General features: G+C 48.2%; 1 protein-coding gene across 7 annotated transcripts in view; it reads left to right on the top strand.

Moving 5' to 3' along the window:
- The window catches only part of TCAIM (T cell activation inhibitor, mitochondrial), a 722,456-nt gene that overhangs the window by 205,284 nt on the left and 502,888 nt on the right, over positions 1-14,284 (top strand). For all 7 annotated transcript variants that reach the window (XM_069648822.1, XM_069648827.1, XM_069648823.1 and 4 more), the window contains one exon: positions 7,474-7,596. In XM_069648822.1, coding sequence (XP_069504923.1) covers positions 7,474-7,596 — 123 coding nt within the window. The remainder of the gene's footprint in view (positions 1-7,473; positions 7,597-14,284) is intronic.

Here is a 14,284-nt window from a genome sequence, read left to right as displayed (position 1 = left end):
TGTCTGTCTTCCCCTTGTTTTCCCTCCCTCCCTGCCTCGTCGCGCCTTGAAACACTTGTGTATAGGCGCGTTACAAATACCATATCATATCATATGTTGGTGGAGAGCTATTATGATGGCAAGCAAGCCTTCTGGAATGCCCCTTGTCCTAAGTTTGGCCCGATTGACAAAGTCAAAAGCCTTTGTCTAACAAGAATTGTTCTACTCGCAGCCCATTTTTCCAGATCTTTTAGCACTAGGCTTGAGAAGATCTTGCTGTTGCAATCTAAAAGGGCAATATGACGATAGTTGGTGCGGTCCATTCTGTCTCCCTTTGTCATCTTTATATCAAGTGAATTTGTTAGAAAGGTCCTTGAAGCACAGATCGGATCATTCACCAGTTACAGTTAGAATAGCGGATAGTGCATTGAATCTGCCACAGCCTGTATGGGACATCAATACTCAAATGTACTTGGCTCAAATGGACTTTCGTACTTTCACATTTCAGGTGAAAGATTTTTTTCAAACCTTCCTAAACCCACCATAACTTTCTTGATATATATATATATATATCTATCTATCTCAGGCTCTTTCAGGGGTGGGGGGGTGGGAGGGAGCCCGCCCCATCCCAGTAACCCAACCGGTGCCCGAGTGTGGGCGGTCCCCCTCCTACCCCTGCTCACCTGGAGGATGGCGGCAGCGGGGCCAGGGAGGACCCCACCACAATGGGGACAGCCTCAAAGCAGCAGAAGCGTGCCAGCCGCAGTGAACAGTCAGAGCAGCCAGCAACAGGGAGGTACCATACGCTACCTGATGCTGGAGGATGCTGTGAGGCGTCAGAAATGAGAGACGGGCACAAAGTTGCAACTTTTTGTAAATCACTGTTTTGTCCAAAAAGTATCTGACCCTCACACTATAAATGAACAATTAAAGGTGTGTGGTAGTTTTGCTGTTTTTGGTTGAGCAAAAGTGTATAGAAATCAAATATGAAAATACAGCAAATAGTCTTTGAACCCAGGGTTTGGTTCCCTTCCCCTGGATTATTTCAAGTAGGATAGCAAGAGTGTCTCTTTCAAATAATGAGTCTTTAAGAGCAGCTGAAATGTCTCTTTCTCACAATACTTTCTTATGGGTGGAAAAAAGTGTCTTGAAGAATAACCGCAACAGTGTCTCTTACACGACTTTTAAATTTGGCAAAAGTGTCTTTTCTTCTTCAGTAAAGTCTTTAGATCCCCTGGTGTACTCTCCTGCCAGGTATCTTTTCCACAAAGTTGTTTCCTTTCATAGGTTTTATATGGATTAAGTGGTATACTCTCCTGTGCAGGAATCCCCTTTCTTGGTCTTGTAGATCCACTGGTATACTCTCCTGCCAGGTATCTTTCTCCCCAAAAGGACTGATTGGCTGATGTTTATTTCACCAGGACTGTCCACAATGTTCTCTTCCCCTTCTGGGTTTTGCAGATCCCCTGGCATGCTCCCTGCCGCTAGGTATCCTTCTCCCCAAAAGAACTGACTGCTTGATGAGTTTCTTTCATCAAGACTTCTCACAATGTTTGCTTTCCCTTGCAGTAGAACACAATTGTACTTCTTCACTTTTTATGCTTCTTTAGCTTCAGGTACTACTTGTTCCAACTTCCCCCAAATTGATCTCTCATGTATGGAGACTGGCTTTCTTCATTAGTACTTTTGCTTGTGGCAATGCGTGTTCCAATATTCCCCAAATTGATCCAAGGAACGAGGGACAGGTTTGCAAGGGAATGGGGAGGGGTCCTGGAGTATCTCCAGTCAGACTTTATGGAACAGTGGTGCCCGCACAACATTAAAGTAACAGACATCTTCAGTGCAAGATGTAAGCCCCGAAAACCGGACATGAGTGCCCCAAGGGGACGGTGGGGGGTGGGGGTTGGGGGAGAGGGTATTCTATTGTCGGTTGTAAGTTGTTATGTGAAAATCAATAAAGACATGTTTAAAAAAAAAAAATCCCCAAATTGACTTCTCATGTAAGGAGACTTGTACACATTTTGCCTTTCAACTTCTTCATTAATGTTTATCTGCTGAGGATAACATGTACTCCTTTTATTGTGGCAATGTTTGTTCTAACTTGACTTCTCATATAAGGAGACTTGTGTACATTTTGCCTCTCAACTTCATTAGCTCCTTCATCTTCCTCGTCTCAGTACTTGAGGCTTTATGGGATTTGAAGCATATAGGGGTTTTCGACTTTTTAAGGTTGCATTGTTTTGAATCTTTGTTTAAGTCAAAACCTTCAGAAACAGGAGATGTAAAATGTGTTTTCTGTACATATGAGGTGTGAATGGTATCCGGCTTAGGGTGACTGACAAGAAGGGGTTTTAGGGTTTTACAATTGGAGGGATTTGTATAATGACAACAGCCATCAGGAACTCTGGAATTATAGGGTCTTCTTCACATGCAAGGGAAGACTGCTGTGTCTCTCCTGATGGAGTCACTGCATCTCCCCGACGGCCATCTCCTCCCAATCCCCTATCATAATACCACCCCAAGTGTCAGGATCAGGTAGCGTCTGCCGTACCCTGACCACATGGGAAAAGACTTTAGGCTGGGGCCAGTGATGACTCCACAGGATTCATCATAATGTGCCCAGTTTATATGCCGCAACAACACCAGTGTAGAGAGGGACACCTTAACTATATTATAAGCCACTGTGGTGTCCCTCAAAGTCTGCGATTCCCCCAAATGCCCCACCACCCCTAACCCACCAGGGACTATTTAGTTATTAATGAAAGGCCTCCATAAAAGCCATGGAAACCACTGTACAAACGGGGAAGTTTTGTTAATTAGAAAGATACCTCACAAAAGGGGCCCACTAGGCCAACCAGGGTTATTATTATTAGAAGACCTCTTGAAAGGTCTGGTAACAGCAGTTCCCCATGGGCCCTTGCGTGGCCCAGGTCATATTGAGGCAAGACTACCTGGAAGAAAGGGCAGGGCGTACAAACCTTCTTGAATCCTCTGAAGCCTTCCCTGACACCTCCCTCCCCCAAGGAATGAAAGCCTTTGGATAAGGTAAGTGGCCAATCCTGGGAGAGGGTGGGGTATGTAAGTAAGTGTATACGAGTGGCTGAGTGTGGGTTAGCTGAGTGAGAACATGAGGTGGTGGTAGACGGCCGAGAGACCAGAGGAGGCGAGGGCGAAAGGTGTGCAGTGGCTATCCTAAGGAGGGGGTTCAATGTTTCTGTGTGAGAGTGGAGAGTGTGAGGAGTAGAGGTAGAGTAGGAGTAGTGGAGTGGTAGTGGTAAATAGCCAGATGTGGTAGTAGTGGGGAGTGGAGGGTGTTTGTGGGAGTAGCAGAATTGCAAGAGAGGGCATAAGTAGTAGTAGTGATAGTGGGGATAAAGAATAATCTTGGAAGTGGAGTAAATAGTAGAGGGCGTTAGTAAAAAGAAAATGCATTAGAGTGGTAGTGTGTCGTAGAGGGCGATAGTAAGGGTTAAGTCCATAGTGGAAATAGTAGGCAAGACAGATTAGTAAGGATGACAGTGAGTGGGAGAATATGAGTAACTATTAGCATAGCGCAAGGCTGAGATTACAATGGCAGGATAGCGAGAGGCAAATAGGTAGAGATGGGAGAAAGGACGAAGGGCACAACAGAGGTAATGGGAGGATAGCGACAGTAAGAAGTGAAGTTGAGACGTAGGAGGTGAAGTCAGATCAACAGGTGGAGGTGGAACGGCTTATTGAGAGATTGGAGGGACTTTTAGTACGGTGGGAGGAGAATCTCTTGGGGCCTAGAGTAGAGGAGGGTCAGGAGAGATTGGGTGTGAGAGACGGAGAAGTGACACCAGGTGAAAGAAGGCACCATCCCTAACTCCTCAACTAGAAAGCGGGCGAGGTCAGGGAAAGGTTAGGAAGTCCCCATGGAGAGAGTCAGCTAGTGACTTAGGAATTCCACCCATAGAACAAAGTAGAAGATCAGACAGATAGGGGTCACATCAGGGGCGCCGAGTACGGGGGCTGGCGGGCCCGGGCCCCCTCCCGGCAGAATGAAGTCGGGGTTGACCTCACCCCCCCCCCCCGGGCCGGAGAGAAGAGACGCAGTATGGATGGCCCTTTGTTCATCCATACTGTGTCTCTTTCTGGCGGCCCGGGTAAAAGCCGGGGAAAAACGATGTTTAGAAATTGTGGGACAGATGCAAGCAAGAGGCTCTTGCTTTGCATCTGTCCCTCAATTTCTAAACATCGTTTTGGGTTGAATATACTTCTACATTTGTGCACCTGGGTGCAAGATGTAGAGGTACACCCAACCCAAAACGATTTTTAGAAATGGAGGCACAGATGCAAAACAAGTCTGCCCCTCAATTTCTAAAAATCGTTTTGGGTTGGGTGTATTTGTACATCTGTGCACCCCTCTTGGCAAGAGGGGTGAACAGATGTAGAGATACACCCAACCCAGAAGGATTTTTAGAAATGGAGGTACAGATGCAAAGGGAGGGGGCAGGGAGCAGGGGCAAATGAGACTGTTTGCATGTCTCCGAGTGTGCATGTGGTGAGGGTGAATGCTATGGGCGGGGAGCAGAGGCGTATGAGCCAGCACTTTCTAGTAGAGCTGCCATATTTGAAATGCGGCAATGCTGGTACTCCTCAGTTTGCTGGCTATACTCTTGATGGGATAGTACTGCTGTAACAGGGCTTCTATAATTGTTGAATCTGCTCAGCGATAATACTATGCTTTTGTTGAGGCAATGCTAGTTAATTTTAGCATTTTAGTGGGGCTGCTATACTTCTGATGGGACAACATCAGCACCTCTCAGTTGAGCTGCTACACTCTTATTGACAAGGCTCCAGCACTTCTCAACAGATGTATTTCTTTTTATTTTAATTGGTTATTTATAATGCGTGTACTACTCAGAGGTTTCTAAGCGTGAACTGAGGGAGCGAACCTGTGTTGCGTGGACCGAGGGAGCGAACCAGTGTTCTGCGGACCGAGGGAGTGAACCTGTGATGCTCCCACTTGCGAGATTTGCACCAAATTAGTGAGATTGTGCTCCAAGGTAAGAGGCACCCGCACAGTCTTTGCTCTGACGTTTGACACACTCACAGGATGGGACGTCATTTCGTTCTCCCATCCTCGTTGTGTTGCTCTGCCTTTTGAGGGCTACTACAACCTGGATGATTATAGAGGGGTGGAGTAGGGGCAGTGATGGCCTACTGGAATGCAACTCGAAGGTTTAAATCTCCTTCTTAATTGACTTTAGTATATGCAGTACATGCTAGCCAATGTTTCCACTGTTTTGCGCTGCGCGCGCCTCCACTCTCCCCGCGCGCCATTGCACTTAATTGGCGACTACATGCAAATGTAGGTATAACTGCCAGTGATGTCACTTCCTGTATTTGGGCCCCCCCCGGGAAATTCATAAGTCGGCTCCCCTAGGTCACATGGCGGAAGCATACTAACATCCCCCGTTTTAAGACGCCTGGGTTAGGGAGGCAGCGATAAGGCCGGGTAAGTAGTGATGGAGAGGGACGTCCCTAACGCCAATTCCCCCTTAAGACCCTTGTAGGTCTCTGAAGAACCTTCAAACCCGAAGCCATTCTCACTACCTGTCATTTTAATAAACACCCATGGACTTACTAGAAGAGTCAGCGTGGTTCTTTGTGGTGGGCTGCCCCGTCACAATATTTGCATTCCCTTTTGGGGAAAGGGTACCAATGCTTTACTTTTAAACATAGTAAGATTAGAGCTAGAACACTGTAGTGTACCAATGTAAGTGAAGAGAAAGACAAGGTAAATATGAAACCAATTTGAGAACTAATTGGTAAAAATAAGGGTTAAACCACTATCCATAGGCTGAATGAATGTTGGCAAAGCTAACAGGCAGTTTGTAAGTGTCTTAAAAGTTACGACCAAAGAAAGTTCTTAGGAGGTACTCACCCAGTCCCGCCACCTTAAGGGAAGCCCAGAGGGTAGGACTCTGGAATTCGCTGGACCCACTTAATTTGTGCTTTGGTTTTGTCGGAGAAGGCCCAGGGGTCCCTTGTGGCTTCGGGATTTAGGTCCGGCTTGTCCGCAGTTCTGTGCTCGGGCAAGACTTTTCCTGGCACATGACATCTGGACGACACTGGCAAGATGTCCCCTAGGACACGATGCAGGCAGTAGACACTTATGGCCATCGCAATCAAATGCCGAAACAAAGAAGATGGCCATTAAAAGCCCCTCTTCGTACTGGAGAGCTGCAACTGCAAAGGGGTGGCCACTTGTTCAACCAGTCGAGGGTCTGCAGAGTCCCAAGTCGGGAAGGTGACCAATACAGGGAGGTAGCCAGGAGTAAGTTGGCCAGCACACACTTCTGAAATATCCCTGAGTAGCGGTGGAGATTGGTTGCTTCTATTGGTCCTGGGGTTGAAGCACCGATGAAAGCCTTCTGAAGATCAGCAAAGGAGCAGGGCTTCACCAGGACAGTTAAAGGCGTTGCTGGTTGGGTGGAATAATGAGTTCTGACTCTTCAGCCGGATGCTCCTCTTCGAAGGGGTCTTGCCTCCAATGATGATGTGCTGAATCGCAGCACTAGTCCTCCTTTTATCCCATACTCGAGCTGGAGTTGCCCCCAAGCCCATCAATGGTACGGATCTGCACCATTTTAACTGGCAAAGTGTGTCCATTCTTGAACATCATTCAGCCAGCATATCTGCCCAGCCACACACACACACACTTTTGCCAGGAAGTGGCCTGAGAATGGACAGTCCCAGCCCCCACATCAGGCCGCAAACACACCTCCTCCTTACTAGGAAGGCTGAGGCTTTGCCTGGGAAAGGGCTTACAATAGGTCTTGCAAATCTGGCCCTGAAAGGGTAGGAAGAAGGCCTAAATACAAGATGGCCAAGGGCCAGTGTGAAATCTCGCTGCACAGCCATTTTGGAGTACATAATACTGTAAAAGGCATTATGTGTTAAAACACAAAAGTGCAGGTGAGAATGTAAATTAAAAAAAGGTGGACAAATATCTGCTCCCACCAGTCTTTTCTGGACACATCATGCAAGTAACCATAACGTTACTAATACAAAAGATAAAGGGATACAAAGTAGTCCTACCACATCTCACTGTAAGCTGATGTGTGCAATGTAAAGCAAACAGAGAATTTCGTTATGTAGGACTGAGTCCCCCTTGCACTGATGGGCCATGAGGACTCTTCAGTGTCCCTAAAACAAATGAACTAAGCAAGGTTAGTAAAGCAAAAAGGCTTTACTTGCCTCCAAAAGTTGGGTCCGGTTCAAAACAGCAAAATGTTGTGGGTGTTCCATATATGTATGTGAAGAGAAAGCCGCAAAAAGAAAATCTTTACTAACACCATGCGTCTGTGTATTTGAAATGTTCTACCATTGAGGCAAATACTGAGTAGAATATTCTTTGTTATATGAATCTTTCAAAATGTGCAAATATCTGTACACGTTTCCTGACAAACTGTTTGCAGCAAGGCTGGAAATGGAGGCCACAAGTAATTTGTTGTATTCTTTTAGCTCCTGGTTGGATAGCATCGGAGACATTGCTGCAGAGAAGTTAAAGAACAGTTTTCCCCTCCGAGAGGAGCTTGAGCGTCTGAAGGCTGATCTTACACATCATTTGCATCTTTCTGATATCAGGTACTGACGTGCACACAGAATGACCTCTTTTTAAGCTGGCGGCGGTTCTGCCTAACAGCTTATTGGGTATTTTCTTAAAGATTCGCAAGGTTTTCATTAAGCCAGGTTATTTTTGAAAAGGTTGCATGACTATGTACATTTTCAGATTATTACTTGCCTTAGTGAGGAATACGGACCATTCAGAGACCACATGATGACCGTGGGATCATGTTAACCGAATGGGAAAATGGATTTTCTCAATTGTTTTGAATGTCTGCATGAATGGTACTTTCAGATTGGATGTTTGTGAAAATGCCAGAATTTGAGAGATATGAATTGAAGTTTTCTTCTGCTGTACAATGTTGCTAATGATTGCCACTAGTGTGCTTCGACCCAGCACTGAGGTGGAGAAAGCAGTTCAGAGTCTTTTCATTGAACTAGTCTTGCTTCCAAGGCTGCCAACCAAGAGGTTTGTCTGTGCCAATTCTCTAGTTTAAATGAAGCGTAAAACCTGGCCTCTGTGTCCTGAATCAGACTCCTACTGCATAAACCTCAGAGCAATTGCCAATCATTTATGTTGAACACCACAGTTCTGGGTGAAGTGTGAGATGGCGATTTCAAGGTTAAAGATCACCATGGTGAATGAGTAGTAGCCCTGAGGGAACTGCAGGCCAAGGGAGCCCTGCCTGGCCCTTGCGGGCCTCCGTTGTTGATTTTGTGCCTAAAATTGAATATTTGCTTTTGCGCTCTGAGCGCGTTGTTGTGCCTGCTCCCCCCTCCCATTTCCTGGTCCTCCTCTCCCTTCCTGCCTCCCTGCCTAACCACACTGCCCTCCCCTTCCTCTCCTCCCTCTCCTCCCTCTGCCTATAACCACCCCCTCCTGGGCAGCCCTCTGCCCGGCAGCCCCCTGCGGATATGGGCCCCAAGGCCAAGGGCGACTCCTACAGTTGCGGCTCCCTGTGTGTCTGCAGGTGTCCGCAGGGGACGCTTGGCGCCGGTCCACCTTGGTTAGCTCCACCTGTTAACCTGTTAACACTCACAAACTTAGGTGGCCTCTCCACTGGGTACCTGATATGCATTACTGTGTTCACTGTGCTCTGAATCTGTGGTAAACTAGGGTTTTTCTCCCCCGCAGGATTTTCAAACTTAGGTGGCCTCTCCACTGGGTACCTGATATGCATTACTGTGTTCACTGTGCTCTAAATTTGTGGTAAACTTGGGCTTGCTGCTCTCTTCCTGCCCGCTCGTGCTTGTCCTACCCCCCCCCTCACTCCCTCCTATCCCATGGTGCTCTCTCTCACCTATCTTTTCTAACTGCTTCTCCATTGACTATCCTGCTCTCCTCACTAAATCTGGTAGGAAAAAGTTTAAAAAGGACATCCTGGTCTCCAACCCAGGCCTCCCTATCGCTGACACCTACACCAGTGCCTCCTCTAAGGAAACTCTCACTGACATCCTCTTTTTCATGCCTTCACCTGACCTATGGACCCTTCATATGGTCTCTGTGCTCTCTCCTTTCTCCTCTTCTCCCATTAATGGTGGCACCCGCTGGGACGTCCTCTTGGCCTCCTTCCACTCCTCTAAGGCCATCATTAATGTCTACGCTAATGGGACCGTCTTGGTCCAAGGCCCTCAGGCCAATCTTCACCTCTTTGATAGACGCTTCCCGCGCCTCATCAACTTCCTTTCCTCGCCTGCTTTCCCCCCTCCTCTGTCCTCGGCTACCTTGCCTCTACCCTCCCTCCCTGCCCCCTCCCATGCTCCTTCTTCTCCTCCGCAGGGCGTAACTCTGATCTGTACCCCTCCCCGGAAGTCCTTCAAAGATGGCAACCTTCTCCACATTGCCACTCTTAACTCTCGCTCTGCTGTCAAACATTCCTCTGATATCTGCTGCCTTCTTGAGGAACTGGACCTTGACGTACTCGGTCTCACTGAGACATGGTTCATGGCCAGCTCTGTCACCAGCTTTGACACACTCCTACCTGACGGCTACAAGATCCTCTCCGTGCCCAGGCCCAACCGTGCTGGGGGGGGTGTGGCCCTTATCTTCCCTGAGTGGATTCCTGCCACTGCTATTCCCACGCAGACCTACTCCTCTTTTGAATGTCTTGTCTGCTGCCTCTCTCTCTCTCCTAGCCATTCCCTTACCGTGGCTACTATCAATCGGCCACCTGGTCAAATTTCCTCCTTCCTCTCCGAGTGGGCGGACCTCTCCTCCTCACTCCTGTCCTCAACCACTCAACTCCTCTTTCTTGGAGACTTCAACATCCACCTGGATGCCTCTTGTCCCCCCTCTGGACTCTTTCGCGACCTCTGCGACTCTCTCTCACTCTCTATTCTCCCACCTGGGCCAACCCATTCTGCTGGGCACACTCTTGATGCCCCGATCTCTTCTGACCTTCCCCTCTCTGTCCCTCTCTCCACCCCTCTCTCATGGAGTGATCACTTTCTCCTCTCCTCTCACCTCACCCTCCCTACCCCTCAGGCAAAGCCACCCTCATCGCTGCCATCTTCCTTCTCGGTCATCCGTCCCATGAAGCGTGTGTCAGTTGAGGCTTTCGCTGCCACCTTCTCGCCCCCTCTTCCCCCCTCGGCTGACTCCCACCCTGACACAGCCCTCTCCACTCTCTACTCTGCTATATCTGATACTCTTGATATCCTTGCCCCTGTTATGAGAATCCGCCTGAAGCCCAAAGCCAAATGTAACTCCTGATATGACTTGGATCTCGTCACCCTTAAACGCTTGTGCAGGGTGGCAGAGAGGAAATGGCCTGCTTCATGTTCATCCTCTGACAAACTGGCCTGTCGCCTGCTCCAAAGGCAATACCGGCTCTCCGTTCTCACCAAGAAGAGAGCCCTTATCCAAGCCCGCATCACTGCGGCATCTAACAATTCGGCTGAACTCTTTAAAATCTGCAAGGAGCTGGCCAACCCTGCTGCAGTCTCTACCTCTCCTGTCCCCTCGCAGGCCCTCTGTACGGCACTGGCCTCTCACTTCATTTCAAAAACTCAGGACATCTTGTCCTCACTCTCCTCCCTCACCTCCCCCCTCTATTCCCTGCCCATCCTCTGGCCCTTCTGCAGCCACCCCTCCTCTCTCCTTCTCTGCCTTTCCCCTTTTTTCTGCTGATGAGGTTTCGAGACAAGTCCGATCTATGAAAGTCTCGTCAACACAGGTCCACCCCTGCTCCTCCAAAACTATTAAGGACCACATCGACTCCTTGGCTCCTGCCCTTGCTGACTTCTGCAATCACTCCTTCGTCGCTGGAGTCTTCCCATCCCCTCTCAAGCACTCCCTTGTGCACCCCCTTCTTAAGAAACCCTCTTCCGACCCGTCCTGCCCAGCTAACTATCGCCCTATCTCTATCACTCCTTTCCTGGGCAAACTCCTGGAGAAACGTGCCATCTCCCAGCTTAATCTCCATGCTGAATCTGTTGGTAGCCTTCATGACCATCAGTCTGGCTTCAGAGCTGCCAGAAGCACGGAAACTGCTCTCCTAAACATCCGTGAGGACCTGCTCTCGAACCTTGACTCTAACATTCCATGTGTTCTCATTTTGTTTGCTCTCTCTTCTGCCTTTGATACTGTCAACCATACCATCCTGCTCAACCGTCTCTGTGATAACCTGGGTATCACTGGTCAGGCTCTGGTTTGGCTGACCTCTTTCCTCTCAAATCGACCCTCCCAGGACCAACTGGGGTCTTTCCTGTCTGACATCTTTTTCTCTACCTGTGGTGTCCCCCAGGGTTCTAACCTCTCTCCCTGGCTGTTCAACCAGTATCTGGCACTTCTCACCCACTGCATCGCTGCTCTCTGCCTCAACTTTCAGTGCTATGCGGATGATACCCAGCTCATTTTCAGGCTACCATCGGCCTCCTCTTCTCCTTCCCTCATCTGACTGTCTTTCTGCTATCCAGGAATGGTGTGCCGCCAACGACCTCTGCCTTAATGCCAGTAAGACCGAGATTCTACTCATCGGCACACCCACTCCCTCCTTCCCTGCAGCTCTCTGGCCGGCCTCTCTTGGCCCTCTTCCTGCTCCTACCTGCAAGGCAAAAAACCTCGGGGTCATCTTCGACTCCACACTCTCCTTCTCTCCTCACATTTCTGACGTTTCTAAGAAGTCACACTACCAGCTGCACCTCCTCAGAGGTATCCTTCCTTTCCTCTCCTTCCCCCAGAAGCTCACTGTCTCCAGAGCCCTGGTTCTCTCGAAGCTGGACTACTGTAACAGCCTCTATCTAAATCTGCCTGCCTCTACTCTCCGCCCTCTGCAACTCATCCAGAACAGGACTGCGAGACTTGTCCTTGGCCTCAAGCCCAGGGACCGTATCTCTCCAGGACTGAAATCGCTACACTGGCTCCCTGTGGCTGCGAGGATTAAGTTCAAAACCCTCTGCATTGTCCACAAGGCCTTCTGGGGCCTGGGTCCAAATTACCTTCAACTCTCCCTTCCTAAATATCTTCCTTCTCGAGCACTTCGCTCTTCCGCCTCCAACTCCCTCAGGGTCAGCCGCTTCTCCAAGCAACTAGTTGGAACAGCCTTCCTGCCTCCCTGCAACTTGAGGAGAACCATCTCCGGTTCTGGAAGCACCTCAAAACCTTCCTCTTTGCTTCTGCTTTCTCTCTCCCTCTCCCCTGCTAAATCACTGAAACTGTACTGAATCAGCAACTGGGCCACTCACCAATCTCGGTCCTTGGCCCAGCCACTCTCCTCTGCACTGCCTTCCTGGCAACCCCTGCACTGCGGGACTGTCTCTGTATCCCTACAGCCCCCCTTCCCAGCACTTGTCTGCACTTATCTTGCACTTGCCACCAGCTGGCCCTTATTATTTATCTTGTTCATTACTAACCCTGTACTGCACTTTCCCCTCTCCCTTTCCCCCTTGCACTTTTCCTGTCCCCCCTACCCATGCACTTGCGCGATCTGAATAACACCTGGCCTAGTAGGGTCGTTGTCTGTCTCCCCTTGTTCCCCCCTCCCTGCCTCGTCGTGCCTTGAAACACTTGTGTATAGGCGCGTTACAAATGCCATATCATATTATATCATATCAGAGCAATTGCCAATCATTTATGTTGAACACCACAGTTCTGGGTGAAGTGTGAGATGGCGATTTCAAGGTTAAAGATCACCATGGTGAATGAGTAGTGATTCCGGTTATGTAGAACTAATCATATAGGAAATGGTTCCATGCTAACAGCTTTAGCGAAAGTGCTATCTAAAAGATTATTATTATTTTCAACATTTGTGCCCTACTGTTGAGCTCCAAAATCTGCATTGCTTCCCTCAGCTATCTAGTGCAGGTTGTCATCACGGTTGATGTTATCTTAGTAAAGGAGGCCGTGGCTGTTAGTAATACAAGTTAGCAATGTTTGAGCAAGAGGGGACATTTAGAACATTTGTTATGCTGCATTGGCTGGCTTTGTTGCACAGGCGACCGTAGTCATTCTGGAATGCGCCACTCTTTTTCTTCTAGGTTTATTTAATGTTACTTGTTGACTGCAGGTTAACTGCAAATGAAAAGGATGGATATTGACTGCATTAGTCTTCAAACTTTCCCAGAAGCTCAATAGCCTATTCCTGGTAGCTGCAGTGAAGATTTGTAATATGTTATGTTGTGAAGGAACATAAGACCAAACCTAGGTAAGGGTGCTTCACACTGGTTTATTCAGGCACAAGACCCCAAAGCAGGTCCATCCACATGGACGTCTGTGAGAAAAGTGTCCATTAACGGATGCAGGGACCAACTGTCAATGAGCCCAGGTGCACGCAATGGCATTCCAAAATGGAACGGGGACTGCCATTGCGTGCTAACCATGAGGATACCACATATATTCCCTCTTCACGTAGCGGCTAATAAAACAGCAAAAGTGATCATACATACATGCAGGGGTAGGAAACCGGAAAATAATACATGAATAGTAAAAATACAGAATAATGTAAATGGAACATAAGGAGAAAACAAAACTATAACATTGGATGTGTATCAGTACATCACATAATCCCCTAGCTTTGAAGGTTTCTTTCTCACCCGACCTGCTGTGCTACTAGAATTCCTTCCATTGTTCCCAACATCATGCTGGGAAGTTTCGTCTTGTCCACCATGTATATCTTCCCATATACCATCTTGACTGACACATGCATCTCCAACTCTGGGCGAAGAAGTAATTTCCTCCTCACAGCCCATGTCGCCCTGCACAGCATCACACCCCTTGTACCATTCCTCTCTCCTCTCCCAAAGGTCATCTCCACGCTCTTCATCACACACAGATTGTCTCAAGTCCGGATGCTACAGAAAAGCCACGTGATCCATACTCCACTGCCTTCCATCACTGGTCACCAAATATCTACTATCACCTTCACGACCATGATGGGTTCAAAATAGCGAGAATAGCATTTTGGTACACAGTCTAAACCATTTGCAAATGCCAACTGAATAGTCTCCTTTAGAGTCTAATGGATGCATGGGTCCTCCCACTTTGAAAAAAACCCAACCTGGACCTTAACATTCCTACTAATTACAGACCAATAACGAATGTTCAATTTCTCTTGAAGATACTGGACGGGGCGGCCTATTTACAGATACAAGCATACCTCGAAGCCAACAATCTCCTGGGACTCCGTCAATCAGGCTTTAGACCTAAACATGGCACAGAATCCGCTCTAATTGACTTGAAAAATAAAATGGATGAGATAAAGGACAAAGG

This window comes from Ambystoma mexicanum, chromosome 2q (assembly GCF_040938575.1).
Source record: "Ambystoma mexicanum isolate Mex_15411 chromosome 2q, UKY_AmexF1_1, whole genome shotgun sequence".
NCBI classification, from domain to species: Eukaryota; Metazoa; Chordata; class Amphibia; order Caudata; family Ambystomatidae; genus Ambystoma; species Ambystoma mexicanum.
Note: the sequence above shows the minus strand (reverse complement) of the source record. Positions and strands in the feature narration are given on the sequence as shown.